At 47.9% G+C, this 23,622-nt stretch overlaps 1 protein-coding gene across 3 annotated transcripts in view; it reads left to right on the forward strand.

Moving 5' to 3' along the window:
• Positions 1–21,542, forward strand: part of SYT6 (synaptotagmin 6) — a gene marked incomplete at both ends in the record, with an annotated part of 56,180 nt that extends 34,638 nt beyond the window's left edge. For 2 of the 3 annotated variants that reach the window (XM_080916506.1, XM_080916508.1), the window contains 4 exons: positions 9,928–10,048; positions 14,748–14,919; positions 15,980–16,130; positions 21,471–21,542. In XM_080916506.1, the coding sequence (XP_080772632.1) occupies positions 9,928–10,048; positions 14,748–14,919; positions 15,980–16,130; positions 21,471–21,542 (516 nt within the window). Of the gene's footprint in view, positions 1–9,927; positions 10,049–14,747; positions 14,920–15,979; positions 16,131–19,792; positions 19,811–21,470 lie in introns of those variants that run through there. The other variant, XM_080916507.1, reaches the window with a different exon arrangement.
• Between the last annotated feature and the right edge of the window lie 2,080 nt (positions 21,543–23,622).

Consider the following 23,622-nt stretch of genomic DNA (forward strand, 5'->3'; position numbering starts at 1 on the left):
TATCCTGGTAAGTCCCTGTACATTAGACCATACGCCAGAAGGAATAGAGTGTGCAAAGTCCTGAGGCAAGAAGTCCCCACGCATGGGAAGAGCTAGGAAGAGTCTGGGCTGAAGAGTTAGCATTATCACGCAGGCCCACCAGGTCTTGATAAGAGTTTGGAGCATTTCTCCGAACGCAAATTGTGCTAGTTATTTTTCTTGGTGCTATGACAAAATACCTGACAGAAACGAGAGAGGAGGAAATTATTTGGGCTTACAGTTTAAGGAGATACCCCATTGTGGTGGGGAAAAGCATGGCAACAGGCTGTCCCATGGTGGAGAAAGAATACAGCAGTTGCTTATGACATGGTATCTACCAGGAAGCAGAGAGCCTGGGATGAATATAACCTCCAATGCTTGCCCCTTAACAATGCTCTTCCTCCAGCCCCCTCCTAAATGTTACACACACTCCCTAAAGAGTGTCACCACTCCTTATGTTCACTATGGGGTCACTTCACATTCAAATCACAGCATGAGGGAAGCCATTGGAGGGCTGAGCAGGTGCAGAAGCAATCCTCTTCAGTTTTTGAAGGGTGTTCTGACATCCAAGTGGGAATAAAGGGAATGCTGGGTAGGCAGGGGTAGATGTGCCTTGGCTTCCTGTGGCATAAGAGATGGGAAGAGGTGAGTGACTTAGGATGAGATGTGGAGATAGAATTCACTCAGCATGGTAAAGAACTCAGTATAAAGAGAAGAAGTTGGGTTCCAGAAAGTTTCTCATTTCTGGCTTGAGCACTGCGGCAGATGGAAGAGCCATTTACCAACGAAGAGAAAACACAAGAAACGTGTAAGTGAAAGACAGGTCAGCTCTGAGCATCTGTGGATTCTAAGGTTTCTGTGAGATAGCCATGCAGTTAATAGCATGCTATTCCTGTCAACCCAAAGCAGTGGTTCTCAGCTTTGCTAAGGCTGCGACCCTTTAATACAGTTCCTCATGCTGTGGTGACCCCACCATACAATTATTTTTGTTGCTACTTCATAACTGCTGTGAATCATAATGTGAATATCTGATATGCAGATGGTCCTGAGTGACCCTGTGAAGAGTTGGTCAAACCCTAAGGGGGTCTTGATCTGCAGGTTGAGAATTGCTGGTCTAGAGCCTAGGAGTGATGTTCGGAGGACCCATAAGCCCAGGAGCCGTGACAGTGATGGTAGTCATTAGCATCGTGAATGCCTGAGGGGAGAAGACACCCCAAGGCTGGGTGATGATGAAAACCCAGTGGGAAGAGGTAAAGTCTCTAGGAAGAGCCACAGAGGATTTGGGTAGGAATAGCCCATAAAATAGGAAGGGGACCAGAGAAGATTCAGCAAGACCAGGAGGTTCTGAAGTGAGAAAAACAGGAGACTGATAAAAGCCTAAACTTTCAGGGTGCCCAGCCCCAATTCTCCTAAGAGACCCTGGACTGAGAGAAGCTGTCAAGCATGCACCTTAGACCTGCGAGAGCTCTATTTGCCCCCTCGAGGCAACTGTTTGCAGAAACATTGCCCAGCCGCCCTAGAGGAACTGTCTACTTGGACATCTGTTCTCCTGCAGAGAGACCCTGACATCACAGCCTAGTGAGGGACAGAGAGTTTCGACCACTCACTGCTGAGATGCCACCTTCTTCACTGGGAAAAGTGATGGCTGTCCGAAAGCCACCTAGCAGGACAACATGCGGGCAGTTTACTCCTCCCTGCGACCCCCATAAGTCATTGATGAGGAACCAGCAGTGGAGCAGATCCGAGGGGAAGCCTCCTGCCCTGGCCTCTCTTGGACAAAGCATCTTGTGCTAAAGACCCTGGCTTTAGCAGACACTGCCTCCGTCCCTTTCGGAACTCCCCGAAACCGTGTTCTCCTCAAGTCCCCTTCCTCACACGCTCTATATCCCTTCTACCACCTCCACCCACCCTCTTGGAGTCATTAGGAAAAGAGACGCCTCCCCAGTGTGATTCTGACCCACATCTTGTCTAAAAGTGTGTGTAACTCTGAACCTCTTGCCAACGGCAGGTTCAAAGAGAGAGGCTGAAGGAGTTTCCTAGGTGTCCCTCACAGTGTCCAGATACTCAAATATTTGTCCCCCACTGATGTGTTCTTGTCTCTCTATGAGACAAGCACAGCCTGGGTGACCTCACTCTTCCTTCTCGCATCTCTGCTCTTCATGACTCATTAGCTCCTCCACAGCCACCAAGCTCTTGGTATCCACACTAAAGCAGAAGCAGGAGTACTGAGTTCCTTTAAGGCACCTCTGTTCTAACTATCATCTATTCATAACACTGCAAAAGCTTTGGGGCAGAAATGCACTTGTGAGAAAAGCAAGCAGGGAATTCTGAACAAATAGAACCTGCCCCAACATCCAGTAGGAAACACCAGGCAACTAGAGACAGCCACACAACAGACACTGCCCATCTTTCCACCTCTGCCACCCTCAGCTTTCTTGTTGGAGCCTTGGAAACCCAGGCTTGAGGGACCCAGGGAATCAAGCTCCCCCCACCCCCTGGGTCTTAGTGTTCACAGCAGGTGTCCCCAGTTGGCATCCTGGGAAAGAGTTCCCACCTCCTTGTCTCTCTCTCTCTCTGCAGGAAGCCAAGCCAGCCATGCGGGTGTGGGGCGTTCCAAGTGTCCTTCACCTCCCCCGACACCAGCTCAGTCATCTCAGGAGGCACTGTATCCTACTGCTGTTATCTTACATACATCCTGCCTCCTCGTTCTGGTATATGTCACGCTTGTCCCTAGCATGAGAACACACCCTTAAAGCAGGCCAAGAGGTCAGGGAAGATGACCAAGAGGTGGAAACAGCACAGCTGGCCTAGAAGGACAGTGTTGTCATCAGAAGCAGTGAGGCTTTATTTCAGGGAGTGGGAAGAAGATGATGGCACTGAGGTGAAGAGTTTGAGGAGGGGAGACAAGGCAGTTTGGTACAGTGCTGAAAGGGTGGGCTCTTGTGTTTCATATCCTAGGGCTGTCTGGGGCCACTTGTATTACCTCTGACATCAGTGTACGCATGTAGGGTGTGTGTGTGTGTGTGTGTGTGCTCAAGCATGTGTACCTGTGAAGGATTCAGCCTCTAGGAATGCCTGGCAGAGACTGTCTTGATTGAGTTAATTGATATGGGAAGACACACATTCCAGCTGTGAACGGGACCACTTCCTGGACGTGGATCCTGGATGCTCTATGAAGTGAGCTGAGCGCAGCTGCATAGCATTGCTCTCTGTTTCTTTACTGTGGATGCCGCGTGATCCACTGTACCAGGATCCTCACTCCCCTGCCAGAACGGATTACAACCTTGAACTGTGAGCCGAAACTGCCATGTCTCCCTTAAGTTGCTTCTGTCAGGGCTCCTCATTATGGCAACAGGATAAACAACTAAAATGGGTGGGTGTAGACACTACCCCATCCCATGAGGCTTTGAGTGCCGATGGAGCTTGAAGGGCATATGCACTTAGGACAGGATGTCATGTGGTTAATTCTCTAGAAGCATTCTGGTTCTGTGGTTGAGTGTAAGGTAACTGGGGGCTGGGTAGGGGGTGGTGTAAGGAAAATGGTGGAGGCTAGAAAGGAATCGAGGGCTGGCTCTGGAGGAAGCGTGATGCCATTTGATCCTGCAGGCAAGTGGTCTTCACCCTGGCCCCTAGGAGCTCCAAGGACGACACTGGAGGCTGAAGGTGGCAGCTCTGGACCCTGTGTCAGTCCTGATGTTCTTCTGTTGCATGTCTGAGCTTTTAAATAACATTTCACTTGAAGAAGAGGTTACTTGGGTATGCAAAACACATGTGAAAAGGGAAGTCACTGAAGGGTTTCCACCAAGAGAGGAGTGACGTTCTTGGCTCCAGAAAGCACAGATCTGATGAGTGGGCAGAGGGAGTGGGAAGGTAGCAGAAGCCCCGGAGACAGTGCCTTGGGAAGGGGATGCACTTCGGGGTCTGGGGAGACTTAGAGGAACCTCAGGTTGCTCTCTCCCTTCTCTTCGGGCCGCCCATTCTTTACATACCTGCTGTGAAAGTCTCCACCTGCTTCCATCCCTCCATTAGGATAATTTCTGAAGACTACCTCCATCTCTCCACAGCCTCCTCCCAGCCTCGTCCTCCTTCCTTGACACACCCAGGACAAAGGCACCCACCTCCCGTCTCTGGGCCCCAGGCCATAAGCTCCTGGCCTGATGCCTTTTCCCCAAGTGGTCTCCTTCCACTCTTGGCTCCTGTCACCTCCTTAGGTTTCAGAGCTACTCCGTGTGTTACCACCTTTCACCCTGCTCCCTGTCCTCCTGTCCTGTCACTGGCTTGTCCTTGTCCCTCCAGCCTTGGATGCATCATCTCTCCTTGTCTCTGTGCCCCACAATGCACTCACCCAGCTGGGTTTAGTTTTGTCTCACTGTCACACGATCCTGCTCCCTACCTGCCCCTACACACACACTCAGTAGCTGGAAGAGAGCCAGATAGGAGTTGTGTTTAGTGCGGTGTCTGGGGAGAAGGCAATGGTAACAAATGAGTTGGGAACAGAAGGAACCGATGTGGAGAGTCTCTCATTACTTGAAGAATCGGGGCAAAGGCTCATGTAACCAGGAGGCTCAGGGATGGGCCCTGTTCCTGCCTCATCAAGGCTCCATCCTCTCCCCTGCCACACCCTCTGGCCTTACAGAACGTCCTCATGCCCTGCAGCTCCACATGCCTGGAGGGTCTTGCTCGAGTCCATCTGGTAACATAATCCTTTCACTCACCTCTCTAGATCACGTCAAATGTCACGCACCCCCTCTGCGGAAGATCGACCTGAAACTTTTGCCCGAGATTAGTAGTGCTCTCTGCTCTCCCACATCTGGCTCACAGCTCTGTTACTGTGCCTGTATTGTTGCACAAAGCGGCACTGACTGCCTTCCTCTCCTCCATCTCTGTCAGGAGACTGCGACGGTTCTATAATAGTAATAATTACAACAGCGAATCCATACGGAGCACTCGCTCTGTGCTAAACACTAAGCCAAGCATTTTGCATGAATCACCTTATTTAATCTTTTCAATAACCCTAGGAGGTAGGTTGGATATTAGCCCCAAGTCCATGAAGGGTTGCATAAGTTGTATTACTCATGAATCAGAGCTAGAACTTGGTCCCAGAACTGCCTGATCCAATATCCTTATTTTCACCTACTGTCTGCCAGGCCCTGGGCTAGACATGGAGTAAAGAAACCAGATCCCGTTCCTGCTCTCCAAGGGCCTGTGGAGGTGAGGGACACAAGCATCCATCTTAGCATCCCCAAATTAATGTCCAAGTTGTGTCGTGACCCATGCTGTGAAGAAAAAGACATAGAAACCGGGGGCTCAGCCTAGCTTGGAAGGTCCAGACCTCAGCCTTGGAGGGCAGACCTCAGCCCTGAACCATAGGGCTGAGCAGAAGGATTATTCACTGCATGTTTCTTTACCCATCAGAGCCAATTTGGCTTCTGTCCTCCCTTCCAGGCTCCCTTGGCCCAAAGTAACTTAACAGCACTTCCTGGGTAGTGTCTCCAAGAGCCTTTTAGGTCTCCTGTGGCTCTCTTCAAAGTGTAGCGGATGCTTCTCTGCTGATGAGAGATTCAGACAAGCTACTTAATGACTAAGATACTAGAAGTGTCTCTAAGAGATGGGAAAGCAGCGTTCTTACTTTGCTTAGCCTGGACTCCCCAGGCAGACTTCGGGGCACTGACGCCACTCCTTTCCTGATTAGGAAGTAGCGCCGTGAGCCCTGCAGAAGAGCATTTGGGGGCTGTGAGGGCCGAAGGATTGAGAGCGTTTGGACTGCAGAGCAAGGTTGCTAGGATCCCTGGGATGGTCAACGGACACAGTTCAGCATCCTTGGATCATCTTGGACCAGCAGGTGGTAGTTGATAAATTAGATTCTCTAGGGTGAACTCTTAGGTCCTGTGACTTGCAGGATAGACCATCAAGTGCCATACTTTCATTTCACTGGTGAGAGTTCTGAGATGTAAAATGACCTGTTCAAGGTCACACAGCTAACACATAGCAGAAGGACTAAAGGCCTGAGTCTCTTGGCCTGTGGCTCACTGTTTTTTTGTTTTTTGTTTCCCAGTCAACACACTGTAGGATTCTTCTTCTTCTTCTTCTTCTTCTTCTTCTTCTTCTTCTTCTTCTTCTTCTTCTTCTTCTTCTTCTTCTTCTTCTCCTCCTCCTCCTCCTCCTCCTCCTCCTCCTCCTCCTCCTCCTTCTTCTTCATCTAGGGTTATATTAAGTGCATCAAGGAGAAAGACGTGCATTTATGATCTGTGGCAGGTAGCTGCTGTGGAGCCTATGAAGGCAACATTGCAATGGGTATGCCCTCAGAATCTTGCTGCCCAGGCACTTTGGACCCTGAGGCCTGAAGCAGGCTGCTAGTATGGGCATAAGCATTAGTGAATGGAAGACAGGCTGCATTTAGGACAGGTTTCTCAAGAAGCCAGTTTCCTGCTTCCCCTCACATAGTGGCAGGCTCACTCCCTCCCATCCTCAGCCAAGACTTCTAGCGGGCTACTTGTGAACTCAGACCAGCCCCATCAGCCTCTGGGTTGGTAGAAGGGGTGGAGCTGCTGTCTGCCACTTTGTGGTCACATCAGTGACCTCTTCCAAACTGGGAGCTCATTGCTAGTGTGCCCTAAGGCAGCCCCTGACACCAGGTAGAGATGAAAGCAATAAGACCCCAGCTGGTGGGCAGCCCCTGGTACCCCTGGTTTTTATTAAAGGCCAAAGTCTCAAACACTCCTAATTAGGATAAAAGGCTAGAGAGATTATAAAACTGGATGGAATCCAGTGACGGAGGTCAGGGGGAGAGAGTGAGCTGGCCCACCAGGTAGGACAGCTCTAGCAGTAGCTGCCTGGCTGTTTACCTCCCATCTCTCTGTTTACTCAGAATTAACCTACTTTGCTTTAGCAAATAATCCCGCCCTGTGTAGCCTCTGTGAAGTGGAACAATACTCCTTAGCCACTGAATCACAGCAGCCAGCAAGTCCAGGAGGCCGCAGCAGAAGGTGCTGGAACTGGGCTTTGTCTGATGGGGTTCTGAGCCTGTTCCCATTCTTGTCCGGGCCATGAGTAGAGGATGAAAGTCACCCCTGGGAACAGGGGCTGGGGAAGTTATACTGCACTACACACCCAACACTCACATGCCTCCAAAGTCTCCTGACAAGGGACAGCCCTGCAAACAGGGGGATCCCTTGGGTCAGTGCTCCCCCAGAGGGAGCCATCCTTGAAAGCTGGTCACAGAGACTCCATTTACCCCAGTGGATCTCATGTAGCCAAGGTCAACATGAGCAAGCCAGTTCCAACTCCGTGAAAGGGGTAGCTTATGAAAAGGCCACTCTGCTACCATAGTATGGGAATGATGGGGACGTGGTGACAACAACCGTTTTCTTTATTCCCTAGTAGAGGAGCCATAGGGACTCCCAGAAGTCTTCCCAAGGCCCTGCCTTGATCACAAGATGGATGCCGAGAATCCCTCCAGCCAGCATTCTTTAAGCTAAACTGCAATCACCCTTTCTTACCAGCGACTTGTGTGTGTTTTTTTTGCTGTCTCCAAAGCACAGTGGTTTGTAAGGCAGGGTTCCCACGTGAAAAGGGCCTTTTGTTAGTTACTACGTGGGGACTGGAGTGCCTTGGTGATTCCTATGCACGATTCATCAGATATGGAATTATCTAAACAAAAGGAAGCGGAGGGGAAGGATTTTAGCATAAGGAACTAAAGCTAGACAAGTTTTAGCAGGGCAGAGGTTGGTGTACGGAGAATGAGATGAAGAGATAAGAAAGCAACTGCTGAAAGCCCCCAAACAAAGAGTCTTGTTTCAGAAGCTCCATTAGGGAAGAGCTGAAGGTGTCTAAGCAGGGACATTGGCATATGAATGTCTGGCACTAAAGTACTTGCCAGTCATGCAACCTCGCGCAAGTCCTCAACATTGGGAACATCCATTTCCTCCGGTGTGAGGCAGGCATAATAGAAGCACCCACACTGCAGTGCGAGGCTAAGGCTCACTGTGAAACATCAGCAAAGGACTTAGTGGGCAAGCGAACAGCATAGGGCATCGGCTCCTGTTGTTCTACTTAGTGAGTCTGGAACAATTTCCGGAATGTTGGGCAGGATCAGACTTAGAGCTCTGTGAGGGAGATCAGGAGAGATAGACTTCTGTTTGTATCTGGTCGCTTCCATCAGAGATAGTATATTATCTGGATGTGCCGCTGACCACACAGATAGACCCAGCCATGGAAGGGGAGGGTGATGTTCCCACCGTGCCAGGGCATAGGGCAGCTTCTGTGTCTTCCTTCCTTGGGGAAGGGTCTAAGAGACATGCACACCTGAGAAAGATGGAAATCCTACCATCATCTTTTGGAGTTTGACTGGTTATGCCTTAATATGATGTGTACACATTGTGGGTATGGAGACTATATCCATTCAACCCTGGAACACATCTCCAGCAAGGACTCAGCAAATAAGAATGGACTGGCCCAGGCTGGAGAGATGGCTGAGTGGCTAAGAGCACTTGTTCTTGCACTGGACCTGGGGGATTCCCAGCACCACACGGGGGTGACTCACAGCCATTTGTAACTCCAGTTCTCGTGGATCTGACGCCCTCTTCTGACCTTCACAGGCATTATTAGCCCATTATCTGCCTAATCTTTTTTTCTCTTAATACTTTTAACTAACTTGGTTTGCTTTAATACACACACACACACACACACACACACACACACACACACACATATACAATCTATGGCCCTAATAAAATGTAATCTCCGTGAAGGTAGGGATTTTGTATCTTTGTTCTCCCCTATAAATCAGCACATATCAACACATATCAGATGCTGGATATTTTTTGATGAAATAAACAGGTAGAAGGACCCCTCTGGAATCAGAACCACTTCAAACTCTGGCCTCCTCTTCTCCACCTCCTTCTCCCACTAACTTACCTCTGGAGATAGTACTATGTCTTTGAATTGTAATCTGTCTGTACCCCCCTTGCCATAAGCAGGCAGAGAAAGCAATCTGGCGAGGTGCTATCTCATACAACAGATGGGTGTGCTTGCTGTCTCTCTAGAAACATGCTATGACTTTCTAGGAAGGGACATTTTCTGCTCAGAAGCTTCCAGGGATCCCTAGGCAGGAAGATTCTGGGGTAGGAGAGGCAATAGAGCGTGTGTGTATTTCCGAAGGATCATCACATTTAAGGGAGGTTGGCAAACCGGATGTGAGGCGGTTCATAAAGCACAGGATGGTCAGTGTACATCTGGCTGGTTGGCAGCCTGGCCTCAGCAGGGTATCAATTCTTTGCACGTCTACTTCTAGACAGGAAGATAGAGCCTGAGGCCAAGGCAGTCGGGTGGTGAAAGACAAATAGGCTGAGAAACAGAGCAGAAAAGAGTTGCAGATGTCCTGGAAAAGGGACGATCTGAGGACTGGAATGTATGTCCTGACCACATGACTGGATAGGGTCAATAACAGGTCAAGGACACATGAACTGCCAAGGGTCTGTAGGCAATGGCACCCAGAGAGCCAGTGTCCAGAGCAGAGTTAAGGAAAGGAACTAGAATCTGATCAGAAGCAAGAAGGAGGGGCTGGAGTGTAGTTCAGTTGGCAGGCCGCTTACCTAGCAACTCATAAGCCAGGCATGGTGGTGCAAGCTTGTAAGCCAGGCCAGTGCTCTGACGGTGGAAGCAGCAGAGTTAGCAGGTCAAGATCATCCTTAGTTGCAGAACAAATTTGAGCTCAGCCTCAGACTGGTCTCAAAATTTAGAATAAGAAGAGAAAGGAGAGGAGGAGGCACAGGAACAAGAACAGAAGGAGCAGGGGGAGGGAGGCATCATGGTGACCACCAGTCCCTTGGGTATTAAACATTTTGGACCCCAGAGTTCCCCACAGTCATTGCTTAGAAAGTAAGTACCCCTCATCTCCTTCTTTTGCAGGAAAGTGTGGACTTGGGAGAGATCATGTTCTCCCTCTGCTATCTGCCCACAGCAGGCAGGCTCACCCTCACCGTGATCAAGTGTCGCAATCTCAAAGCAATGGACATCACAGGCTACTCAGGTAACTCTCTTACTCCCGGGGTTAGCATCTGGCCTCCCTGAAGTCCAAACAGTAGGATTTAGGAGAGTGTTCAGGAAGAAAGGGCAAGAATTGCCCCTGTTCTTAGGAGGCAAAGTGCCTGCATCTGATTTCCACCTCTGCCGCCTCCTTGCTATATAAAGATGTGGTTTCTGTACTGATGCTCGGCCACTGTGTGGGCATAGATCTGCAATCACTGAATTGGAGGAGGAAAAGATTATTTAGCTTACAGGTTCAAAGGTTTCAGCCTAGAGTCATTTAACTCTCTGGCTTGTGGGCCTGTGGTAGCACGCTGTATCACAGCAGGGACACCTGTTAAGGGAACCTGTTCCCTCAGGTCACCTGGGAAACAAGAAGAGAAGGTGTGAGGTAAAGGTCTATCTATCTCTGTCCCCAGGAACCTAGAGTTTCCACCTTGATTAGCGCCACAGGCTGGGACCAAGTCTTCAATATTCAAGATCTTGTAGTAGTGGTTTGCTTTGTTGTAGTTTACTTTGTTTTGTTTTGCTTTTCAATCTGAAAAGTGGGCATGTTAACACTATTTGCTGGTCAGATCCAGAATATCTCTGTTAATCCATGCACTAGGTAAATACTATTCCTATTACTATTAGTCTTAGAGGGAAGGTAGTCTTCCCAGCTCCTACTGGGGTTATATGGAGTTTACATGTCAATGTTAGCAGGTTCACCCAGGCCTAGAGCAACAGTCTGTATGCTAAGCTAAAATTATTGAAATGCATTGGAAACAAAGTGCCTTTGTAGTCATGTGTGTGTGTGTGTGTGTGTGTGTGTCTATGTCTATGTCTTTGTGTGTCTCTTTGTATGTGAATGTGTGTGTCTGTGTGTGTGTATGTCTGTATGTCTCTCTGTGTGTGAGTGTATGTGTCTGTGTGAGTCTCTGTGTGTGTCTATGCATGTGTGTCTGTGTGTGTCTCTGTGTGTGTTTCTGCAAAGCTCCTACATTGGCCTTAGCACCATAGCAGCTGCATAGGAGTCCTGTGCATTCCCAGCCCTGGGGAGACACTTGTGTGAAGGCAGCTGCAAAAACCTGCAGGCCTGACATGTTACAAGAGCTTTGACTTCTCCAACAACAGCACATGCTGGAAAGAGTGTTTGTTTAGCATGAGCAAAACCCTGGCTCAGTACACACTGGCTCAGTGGCGGAGAGATGGTGATGGTGGTCCAGCTGGAAACCTCTGGGCCCAGGTTTGCCCCATGAAGATAGTGAAAGGTGTTTGGGGCTAGGAAACTGAGTTGGTTTTTAAATCCTTTCAAGTCTTTGCTCCAGCCTCTAACAGTTCCTGCAGTGCCCACTGAAGAAGTTCAAAAGCCTTCACTGAGAGCTCCCAAGCTCTTCTCTTAACACACACACACACACACACATGCACACACACACACACACACTCACATACACACACACATACCATACACACACATACACACACCACATACACCACACACACTCACATACTCACATACACATATACCACACACACACACACACACACACACACACACACACCCAGCAGCAGCAGCAGCAGCAGCAGCAGCAGCAGCAGCAGCAGCAGCAGCAGCAGCAGCAGCTAACTCACATCAGGATGCAGCAGAGAACATCATGAACCTCTGCTGACATGGGAAAAAGCTCTCGGGCAACAGCAAGCCAGCTTTCCCCAAATACAGCCAATGTAGATTTCATTTTAATACCAAAATAAGTGCACACGAGGATAGAAATTCACTAAGGACTCTCAAGGCGGCTGAGGGAAATAGGATTTTGCTGTCCCAGTCCCCGAGACTGTCTTCTCTGTTGTAATCAAATTGATGTGCTAGAGTGTGGTTTCTGAGTGAAGGCATGGGTAATAACAGGGGCTGCTGTAAATCAGAGGGTTTGGGGGGTGAAAGAATTGTTTTTAATGTTGAGTTCTAACCTCCTTCACAGCTTTTTCTCTTCCCTCCCTGGGTCTGGAATCTCGTGTTAAATCTTGGCTGGATTCTGTGAATGCGAGAGCCTTCTTTGCATCTGTCTCCAGAGCAATGCATGAAACACCATAAGCATTCATTAAATATGAACTAATGAATGAGTGAACGAACAGTGAATGAATGAATTTACATATAGCATACAAATATAACCCAAGGAGACGAAGCATGCCCAGGGAACCTCATGCTCTTTCATCTGTTTGTGAAGTTAAGGTTGTCATTGCCTTCAGCCCAGACAGTTCTGCCATTGGACTAACATGGCACCTCCTTAATTTCTGTTCTAGACTTACAATGGCCCTGGCCTCCAAATCCAAGGATCTTCCTATTCTCTTTGATCTAAACTAGCCCACAATCAACTATGTAAACCTATTTCCTAGAGTCATGACTATAAAAACAGCACAAGATAATAATAAATACCAATATGCTACAAAAGTGTAGGTTAACCCTTTTATCTCCACTGCCTCTGGTTTATATTGCTCTGTCTCTAGTGATCAAAAGTGACTTTGAAATCAGGCCTGGGATCAGTTCCTATGCAAATCATTTAATCTCTCAAAGCCTCCATTTTCTGCCTATAAAACAGAGATATCAATGATAAACATTTTACAGTGTTGATGTGAAGTAAACCTGATAAATGGCATTTCTTAGCACAGAGCCCGTTCCACATGCTGAATTCTGATGGCTCCCACACAATGAGGCAGAAGAGAAACAGACCTCAAAGATCATCTGGGGCCACCGTTTCACTAAAAGCCACAAACATTTCCCTGAAGCACCCTGGGGAGCAGTCATCTCTGATCTCTGATTAGCCTCTGGTGAGAGCTTGGTTCCTGCAGAAAGAAATCTCACCAAATGATGTGCACCAGACATTCCTTATAGGAATGGACCAAGTTGGGGAAGAAGGCAGTGGCTCATGAGACAAGAGGCTATGCCTGTGTTTCCTTTATGTGGAAATGTGTTTCTGAATGGAGTGCCTGGGACCAGGAATAGAAGAGGAAATTGCTGCAAACATAGTGACACTTTCTAAACCAATGTGTAGCTGGAAAGACTTGAATATTAAAGATGAGTCTTGGGCCTGACTCTCCCCCCCATCCCCCACCCCCTGCCATGGTGATCTGCACAGTGTCCTAAGGGGTAGCCATAGGGGAAGGAGCCCATGGAAACCAGATTCTCAGCACTCCTTCCTTTTTACCAAATGCTTCCCTGAGTGGGGGGTCCTGAAAGTATGTAGTCAGAGACAGGGTGTTGATTAAATTTCTCAGGGTCTCCCCAGTTCCTCCATCAACCCAAGTGTCCCCATGGCTAAGGCACAGCTGCCACAGGCGCGCTGGTGAGTCAGCAGCTCACTTGCATGTCTGTAAGAATACTCTCAAGGCTCGGAGCTTGGTTGGGTTCATCTCTTCTGTGTATAGTTTCTCTAGTTCCTACTCTAAGTGTAGCCTTCATCTGGCCTTCCCCCAACATGATGCCTAACAGTACAAGGCCTGGTGGGTGCTCAGGGGTCCAGGAGGTACCACCACATACCTCAGAGCTGTAGAGCCAGGGAGAGGCTACTTTGGCTCATTCGTCCTGACAGGTTCACATGAGCCCTGGCTTCTGGACAAGAAGGTGTCTGAGCACATAATGGTCTCAAAGCTATTATTGCCTGCAAGTTGTCCTTTTTCTTGAGCAGGGCAGCATAAATACTAATTATGAGGCGACCGAGACACCTGTGCTATGAGATAAAATAGGTGTCCCTTCGTTTGGATGAGTAGAAAATTTCAGGGTAGAAAGATGACCATGAAATACCCACTCAGAAAGCCGAAGGGGAGAGAAGATTAGACGGTACATGGATGCTTAATAAAAAGACATCTCTTTGCAGCGTGGAGAGAATCCAAGATCCCACTGAGAAATAAAATGTCAGCCAGCTGCCCAGAGTCTGGGGGGCGGGGGCACCTCACTCACTCTCCTGGTCACACTCTCTTGTTTCACTGCTAAGAAGTGACCAGGAAATGGCCTCCAGGGAAGCAATGGGTGGGGCCGCTTCCCTGCTTCCAAATGGAAATGAGATTACTGGGACAGTGGGGCCCAGAAGCATGTCTTCTAGGACAGGAGCCACATTGTGACTGATGCTGTGGCTTCTTTCTAACATGTCCCCTGGGTATCACCATGGCCTACTTTTACCCCCTTTATCCTATGGTTAAAAAGCTGGCAAGACTCCAGAGGAAATGATTCTATATACATAAAAGAATCAGAGCTCTTGTTAGCTTCATGGTGCTCTTTAAGTTCTCCAGCCAAAGAGAGTGCAGCTGAAATTTAGGGCTGGGAACTACCTAACCATTGACAAGAGTCTTGTCTAAATTGAGGCTAATTTTCCTATTAGCGACACACCATTAGGCACCCTCCCAAGTATACAAAGGTAGCTAAAGACTGAGTTTATTAGGTGTGGATCATCCTCAGAGACAGGTGCACTCCATAAAAAAGGTGACTTAATTATGTTAACCCACTGATCCCATCTGATGAGCAGCAGTAGGCCCAGGGATTCCATCTCTCTGTGGCAAATGCTATTCAAGAACATCTGTCTAATGGTGTCTCACACCTGTCATCTCAGCACTTGGAAAGGCTGAGACAGGTGGATGGTTGTGAGTTTGAGGCAGGCCTGGGCTACAAACTCACAGCAGCAACATCAAAACTCAGTTTAACCTCTTCTCTTCTTGCACTGCCTTCATGGACACAGATCCCTATGTCAAAGTGTCCCTACTGTGTGATGGGCGGAGACTGAAAAAGAAGAAAACAACCATAAAAAAGAACACCCTCAACCCTGTCTACAATGAGGCCATCATCTTTGACATCCCCCCAGAAAACATGGATCAAGTGAGCCTGCTCATCTCTGTTATGGACTATGATAGGTAGGTGCCTGCCCTGCGGGGTACGGTTACTTTTCTCCAACGCAGCACAGGGATCCTTGACCTTAGACCCATGGCTTGGGACCTATTGGCTTTAAATATGACCCCACTTAAGAAAGACACAGGAATTTAAGAAAGCACATGGACTACCCTCACTTCTTCCCTTTGCAGCCTGGTCCCCTTAGGGGTGATTCTGCCTGTCAGTTCTGAAATCATTCCCGGCTACCTCTTTTCTTCTACTTGCCACCGAGTGTCATCTTCTTTAAAATGCCTCTCTAGCATCTCTTCTCCCACAGGGCAGCTATGAAGCCCAGTCACTCTCTGCCGTAAGTCAGTCAGCAGACTCAGGATACATCTTCCTAGATGCTCTCCTGGTCTTCACTGCTGAAGAACCACTCCTGGTTTCCATTGCATATACCTCCCATAGTCTGGACCCCAGATCACCATCCTGCTAAATTGTCTCCCTTTCCTTCTCTTTTCTGATTCTTCTTTCCTAAGGCTTGCTCGGAAACATTTTCAGATACTCCATCTGCCATGACTCTTCTTTAAGGGTCATTTTGGCTGAAGGATACAAAAATCACACAATAACATCCCAACACTAGTTTTTAGCGCAACTTCTCAGGCATGGTAGGTACTTGACTAACATACTTGAAAGATGATTTGTGCTCTTGCTGAGTGTATAAACTATATCCTAGACAACAGTGGTATGGAGAAATAATGGTCGGAGCCGGTTGATTTCTTTCCAAGTGCTAGAATCTCCAGAGAGGTTGTAACATACCTCCCAAGTCAAATAAGGGAAGAGACACTCTTAATACCCAGTCAGGCCTCCTGTTACTGTTTCCTGAGATTGCAAATAAATTTGTAACCTTTGCTCACTTCTTTAAGTCTCTTACTTTACTTGAGAGGTTGGGCAAAGCCTCAGAGTCACTGGCAGGATAACACTCCGCCCATAAGCACTATGGTTCTGAGTTAAATGCGCTAGACAGAGTTCCATCCCCAAAAGGCTTCTCTTTCTGGGAGCATTTTGAAAGGCTACTGCTAAGACCTTTGTTTCCTCCCTCAGAGTTGGCCACAATGAGATCATAGGAGTCTGTAGAGTGGGGATCAATGCTGAAGGCCTTGGCAGGGACCACTGGAATGAGATGCTGGCATACCCACGAAAGCCCATTGCACACTGGCACTCCTTGGTGGAGGTAAAGAAATCCTTCAAAGAGGTGGGTGAGGTTGCCTGGCCATTGGCATGTTTACTGCATGGTGGCATGGGCTGGAAAATGGCAGGCGGCTGCTCTGAGTCCTTGGCCTTTTATGGAAAGGGGGAATGGGAGGCATTCAGTGTATAAAATGGTATACAGATGCATACAATGAGGAAGGAGATGAAGGCTGCCTGGCAAAAAGTTCCTGATTGTGAGCATTTTATGGTGATGGGGCTATGGATGCTGTAGTTCAGTTGGCAGACTCCTGGCCTAGCATTGCATGAAACCCTGAGTTCAGTCCCCAGCACTGCCTAAAGTTAGGTGTAACCCAGTGCTTGGCAGGAGGATTCAAAGTTTAAGGTCATTCTCAGCTTCATAGCAGGTTTGAGGACAATGTGGGTTACACAAGAGCTTGTCAAAAAAAAAAAAAAAAAAAAAGAAAAAAAAAAAGAAAGAAAGAAAGAAAGAAAGAAATAAAAAGAAAAGAAAGGAAGGAAAAAAAAGAAATAAAAACCAAAGTTCAAAGGCAATATCATGTTCTTAATGGAAAGTGGGAACTTTGAAGGAGTCTTCCCAGCAGTTCACTGTGCCAGGCTTGAAAAGCTCTCACAACGCTCCCCAGTCTGCTCTGTCCTGTAGGAATAAGCCCTAGAGGGTGAGATCAGAATTGGCAAGAAACTCTACCCCAGTTAGAACAGTAAGTTCTCTGAGGCTCCGACAGCTACCCCTTGGCAGTTCTCACCTCTTAGATGAGCTAGCCAACAAGCGTAGTCTGCCCTGCTGCACGCTGTCTCTTACCACCCCTGCCTGGGAAAGATAGTATGGTATCAAGGTGTCACACCTTCTAACTAAAGCTGAGTTCGGACCATGCCGGGGCTCCAATCTTGACCTCTCTGGAGCCCACCGCTCCTCTGTCAGTGGCAGCTTTGAGGACTATGTATGGTCCATCCCACTTGTGCCAAACCTCATGGATGAAGAAAACTCCTGTGATCTGTCAACTTGGTGGTCCCCAGGCTTGCTTTTCTTCAAGTGTGTTGGGATGCTGGGATGCTGGGATGCTGGGATGCTGGGATGCTGGGATGCTGGGATGCTGGGATGCTGGGATGCTGGGATGCTGGGATGCTGGGATGCTGGGATGTTGGGATGTTGGGTGTTAGGTGGCCAGTCAAGCCTTCAGCTTCCTTTTCAGTATCTCATATCCAGTCCACCCTAAAGAGCTGGATGATAATCCCTTCCTCTTAGCAGACATCCACTAAGTCTAGACAACTGTGCAAAATAGAAAACAACACAAAACTTCAGAGTTCTCTCTTCTGTCACATGGCCCTTCCCCACTCCGATCAGAAAAGGCATGGCACACCTGAGGTCCTGCAGACCCCTTCACTTCTCAGGGTGGGTACAACAATTCAGACCATGGTTTGAGGCATTGTCCCAAGAAGAAGTAAAGGCTTAGGGGATTAGATGTGTTGTAATCTGTTGGAGACAGTGGCTTCCAGGGAGTCAGACGAGTCGGTCAGTTTGCCTCCCCAGGCCCTGAGGCAGTATCAAGGACTTAGAAATAGGCCACAGATCCTGTCAACTGGGGTCTTTTCTTCCACTCTTGTGGCTGTGGCTTTTTAGTGTGACTTTTTTTCAGTCTCCTCCCTTTGTGGAACGCCACCCTCTCAGCCAGAAGGCACTCTTCATGGTGTGAGCAAGGTTTCTACTGCAGTCACAAGTAGGCATTGTTGAGCAGAGCACTAGCCACCCTGAAAACCACTCTGACGCCTCACCAAAGTACATGTGAAGTCAACCCAGGGATGGGGTGTAATGCCTTAATCTCCTCTTCTATTCTAGTACTGCAGAGACTCTTTAGAATAGAATAAGTATGTAACTAAATCAACCAGTTTCAGGAACTTTGGTGAACTTTGGGATGTGAGCTAAGAGGTCTTTGGCAGGCTGTGACACTTCACGGCCTCCGCTGGTCCTTGGTTTTCGGGTTGATAAATGAGAGGAAAAGACATTCTTATCTCAGATTTTCTGATCAGTGCTGACCCTCAGTGACAACGGGCCCAGGAGTGGAACCATGGCAGCTTCTCCAAGCTCTGATCTGGAATGGTGGGTCTCCGTTGCCAGGTCCTTCTGCCCGCCTCTGATTAAGAAAGAAACCACTGGAGTGGGGCTGGAGTGACGTGTAGAGCACCCCAGAATGATGGGCCTTGGTCCTGGAATCATGATAAGTGCTGTCTAATTAAGCCAAATAATTGATTCCAAGGGCCTTTTCTTTGAGAAACTCCAACTGGCTAGTCCAGCTGACAAAGGCAAGAAAGATAAAGTGGTGTGAAGCCCTTGAAAATGAATATTTGATGAGACAGTAACGGGAAAGTAACTGTATATGGAAAATGAAAAAGAGATTAAATTGATTCATATCCTTTGGGTTTACTTTTTTTTTTTTTTCTTGACCTGGCAGCATGGAGATCAGCCCTCCCCCACCCGCTCCCCTCCGATTCTCTGCTTGCCGGCAGATCGCTTCTCTGTGAGGAGAAGCTGAAATGACCTTTGTCCTGGCAACTTAGAATCTCGGGCAGTATACATCGGAGTGGTTTCTGCTGCCCCTCTTAACACCCACAGTTTAAGTACCTTTATGAAATGTGTCTACAACCTCTCCTGGCTAATATGGCCTATTTATTCTGCACTCCTGGGGTTCCTTTTGCCTGTATCTCACCCACCTTGCCTTCTTAGGGGCTCCATTTTGCTTGAAACCCAGATCTTGTATTTGAGTAACCCATAAAGAAATTGCCCCAACTTTGGGGATGATAAATGGCCTGATCTCTGCGAAGCCCTCCATGTTTGTCCCACTCAAGTGGCCCCGATCATCTATTTTTTTTATTAATCAGAACAGAGAGCACCACGCGCGTGCTCGACTGTTTGAGGTTTAAAACTAAGGTTGAGGGAAACAAATTAGCTGGAAAGGTATTTTTCCCTGCTGGGATCGCTCATGAATAAAAATCCATTAAGCTGAAGCAAGTGCCCTTCTCTCCGAGTGCTCCGTGTCATTGTTACCCACGCACACAGAAGCTGATGTGGCCAGTGACCTTATTCAAGGTGCTTCGTTAACAAAGGGCCATGTTCAGATCACCTGATGTAGATCTCTGGGATCTCGGTTGGAACATTACCCATTTCGGTATGGCAGAGGATCTGACTGGATCACAGCTGACCCAGAACAAGAAGTTCGCTGTGTGCTGCGACAGGTTTTCTGCTGTTTTAGGGCCACCTTGATGAGCCTGCTGGAGTCAGTCACACTGTCCATGAACCCCATCTCTTCCCTTTGTTTATCATCACAGGAAAAAGAATCAGGGGCTAGGAGGGGAGCCCTTCTCATCTGTTCCTGATTAACAGTTATGTTCTGTGTGACGGCTCTCTGGGCTGTAGTAGAAAGGACAAGGGTACTTGGTGTGGCCATTTCATGTTGTCTGCTCTGACTCTGCCTGTGGATCAGATTGTTGAAGTGGCATGGTTACTCCCGGAGCAGCCCGTAGTGACTGTGTGTGTACCTTGCACTAACTGAAGGTAGTAAGGGAGGAATGAGTTTTGCTGAATCAAAGAACAAGGAATCCTCTGTGTCACCTTCCGATTAAGAAACACTGGAATCAGATGTCACAGGGGCTCAAGAACCAGGCATTTATGTATCTAAAATATCTCACCAGGGAACCCCTCGGTTGTGATTTCATTCACGTGGATGCTGCAAGCGGAGAGACAGCCACTGGAGTTAGGAGTAAGTACCTGGTGTGCTCCTGAAGAGCTTAGGTTTCCTATTCCACTCTGTCTCTTTCCTCCCCTAGTGGGTGGTCCCATGCCAGCACAGTGGCACACAGTGGCAGGCTGGAAAAGAAAGGACAGTGAGTAGGGGAAGAGGAGACCCAACTGGGTCCAGGCTCTGCCCCTAGCTGCCTGTATCTTGACTTCTCTGTGTCTCTGTTTGCTTACTTGGAAGAATAAGAGGGTTAGACTGGGTGATGTCCCAAATTCACCTCTGGTTCTGACATGCTGAGATTGCTCAGGGCAGGCGCATGCCATGGCTGTCATCCACACCCATAGCCCTCAGCTGGTTGGAGAAGCCTTCAGTGTGCCTGCACGGGCAGTGCTAAGGAGAAAGCAGCCCTTGTGGGCTCTCCTTGGCCAATTCCATGTACTTACAATGCAGGTGGTGCGGACAGTTGGATGCTCTGTTTCTCCCACAGCTCAGCTGTGTCTGGAAATTGCTCAGGGAGGGAAACTGTCCTCCTGGATTCTACAATCATCTGAGTTCATGTTCCTTCAGCTCTGTCCCTCCACAAGAGAAGTCCCTAGGCCTCATGAGAAGCAGAAAGGGGCTGAATTTAAATTTGTAGTTCAGAAAGCTATCTTGCTTGACCACTTAGCATTTCTCTCTCTCTCTCTCTCTCTCTGTCTCTCTCTCTCTCTCTCTCTCTCTCTCTCTCTCTCTCTCTCTCTCTCTCTCTCTCTCTCTCTCTCTCTCTGTCTCTGTCTCTCTCTCCTGCCTTGTAGACAATGGTTCTACCCAGCCAACAAAACAGTGAATAAGCAGTGGACAGCACTCCAGATAGGTCAGATCTCTGCCCAGAGAGCATCACTTAGCTATGGCTAGCTTTGTCATCTGAAGAAGGGTTGAATGGATCCAGGCATAGGTCCAGCATCCTCTGCCCGCTCCTCCACTCCATTATGCCTCATTACATCATCTACTTCAACAGGGCTTGGGAGGGGTACTGGGAGGAGCTGAGGAAGGAGAAAGGTATTGGAAGAGTATAGAGAGAACGGGCTGGGCTGTGTCTCCTCACTTCCTACCCCTTCACAAGCTTGGTTCAAGTGCTCACAGGATGCCTTAAGACTGAAGAAGAGAGCCCCAATCAAAGCAGCGTCAAGGTTGTTTTTTTTTTTTTTTTCCTGTGCTAACAGCTCCTAAGAAATTACTAATAATTCATGACCGTAGGTTCTTGGCAGTAAGGGCACACACTGCTTCTCTTTGCTCCTAACATAATCTGATTTCCAGTGTATGAAAGATGGCTGAAGCACTCAGAAATGGTCCAGTCATAGCACCTCATAAACACACGTGTGTGCATACACACACACACACACACACACACACACACACACACACCCTTTTGTACACATATTGTAAAAGAAGCTGAACTTAGGTCTGCAGTAGATCTTTCCTGAAAACCAAGCATTCCAAACGAAGCTTATATCCGTATGTTTTTGCATGGCTGACAGCAAAAGTCTAGAAAGCTTACTGAGGCCCAGAGAGATGGGCACAGCGCATGAGCTGATGAGCTAAGGTGTCAATTCTGCTGGCAATTAATAACCAGGCTTTTCTCCTCCCCACAGTGGCAGGGCCGAGCTGCCAGCTTTGACAGTGAGAGCTCATGCCCATCTCCGAAACCACCTCCAACACCATGAGCTGCACGACCGAACCAACGGGACTCAGCAATGTTATTTTCACACTTGCTCCAGTGTCTAAACACAGTGTTTGTGCAGTCAGGGTGATGGCCAAGCAGCCGCCACGGCCTGCCAGCCCACGGTCTTCACTGCTCTTGTGCAGGGCAGGGCCCAGACACTTGTCCTGTGTGATCAGATCTGTCCTAGTCTTTTTTTTGTCTCCCAAGGTGACGTTTTTTGTGGTTTTTCACTTTGTTTGGCTCTACTGTCGAGAAAGAAATAAAAATTCAACGATTAGAGATACAAAGCGAAAAATGGAGAGCCCGGAAGCTGGCTCTGGGAAATACAATGTAAGATAGCAGTCTTTTGGGGAAAACCAGATGAAATCTCTGACATTCTGTGCCTCTGTCAAGCATTGGCCCATGGAGATGCACCAGAAGGATGGAGCTGTGGCTGTATGTGCCCTCCAAGAATGGAACCTATCAATCTAGGAGCCTTTCTAAGATGAATTGTTCTTCCTGGAAACTCTTCACTGCTGTGACACAGACAAGATGTGGTCCTCTTGTCCCATGTTGAAATAATGAGACTTCTGACATGTTTGTGACTCTGAAGGGGGGTCCATGTTCCCCTCTTTGTTGGCTTTCCCCAACTGAAAAACATTTTGATTCTTCATGGGACCTTAGTCACTTTCCTTAGGAACGATCCTCCTGAAAGTAACCACACCATATGTTTCCTGACACTCTACAGTTAATGATCACGTTTGTTTGAAAACAGGATCTTAGTTCTCAAAAATAACCTTCATTGTAAAGAAAGGAGGTGCATATGTTCCAGAATGATTCCTGTGTCCTACATAGCTTTATAATTCCACAAAGTACCAAGCAGCTGTTCAAAATGCCTAAACAGAACAAAGAAAAATCTACATAATGTACTCTTTTCTGAATGGGGCATTTTGAAATCCAAACTACAGTTTTGAGTCTGCCTGTCTGTGAAGAGCCTTCTCTTAGATGAACCCAGTTAGCCAGAGACTAGTTCAGCCCCACAGACTCTGGGACAATAACTCACTTTAAACTTTAGTTCTATAAATTAATAAGTATTCTGTGTTGTTTGTTTCGGTCACAGTGAGAGGATCTTTGCTTGTTTGTTTGTTTGTTTTTCCATTAGATCTCTACCTTAGGCCAAATTCAGTTTAGGAAACAAAATGAACGACTGTATTTATAATAGCATATTTCTGCAGAGTAACCAGTGGTCTTCCCCCCACACCCTGTACACACATGAAAGTGAGTTTCCACTCCAACTTGTGGCTCCTATAGGACTTGCATGAAGCAAGTCAGCTCGGAAACCCCTTCTTTCAACAACAGAATGTCAAGAACACAAAAGCTGTCTGCGTACCTTGTGTCTTACTCTTTACATATGCCCCATGCTATAGTTGTAGCTACTTAATAAAGTCACTGCTATTTTAAGTCAAGACCCAAGTTTCTCTGCTGCCCTAACTTTATGTAGTGTCTGTTAGCCAGAAGAATGACCAGATTGGACATGAGCCAATAGGCTGTTGTGGTAAGAGAGTGAGTTTGCCTTCCTTGACTCCACCAAGTATGCACCTTAGGCTAAGGGCTAGGGTGTAAAGATCACTTTTCTCTTCAAATATTTTACAGTTGGTAAGTCTTTCTAGCCAGGTAACGCCCTGTTTAGAAGTTCGCATGAGAGGTAGAAAATTCAAATGACGAGAGTCTCAGCAAACAAGTAACTTCATTGCGTTTCTTGACTCCAGATGGACCCCACTACAGTGACTGTCACAGCCACACAGCAGTGTAACTGGGAAGGGCAGGTTGAGTTTGCTGGTCATAAGGAGCCCAGGAGTTAATAAGTATGTCATCCTTCTAGAAGTGGGCTCCAAATGCTTACCCAGCTGCCACTCCGAAACCCTTAGGCAGGTGGGATGTTCCACTCTAAGACAGTAGAGAGAAAGGTGTGATCTGCCTGAATCATGTCTGAAACAGCTTCTATGTTCCAGATTCGCTTCTGTAAGTGAACATCCCAACAGCTTCTAGATACGGCACCTGGCTATGGCCACACCCCTCTCTCCGCCAAGTCAACCAAGTCA

Source organism: Micromys minutus (genome assembly GCF_963924665.1).
Source record: "Micromys minutus genome assembly, chromosome: 4".
Lineage (NCBI taxonomy): Eukaryota > Metazoa > Chordata > Mammalia > Rodentia > Muridae > Micromys > Micromys minutus.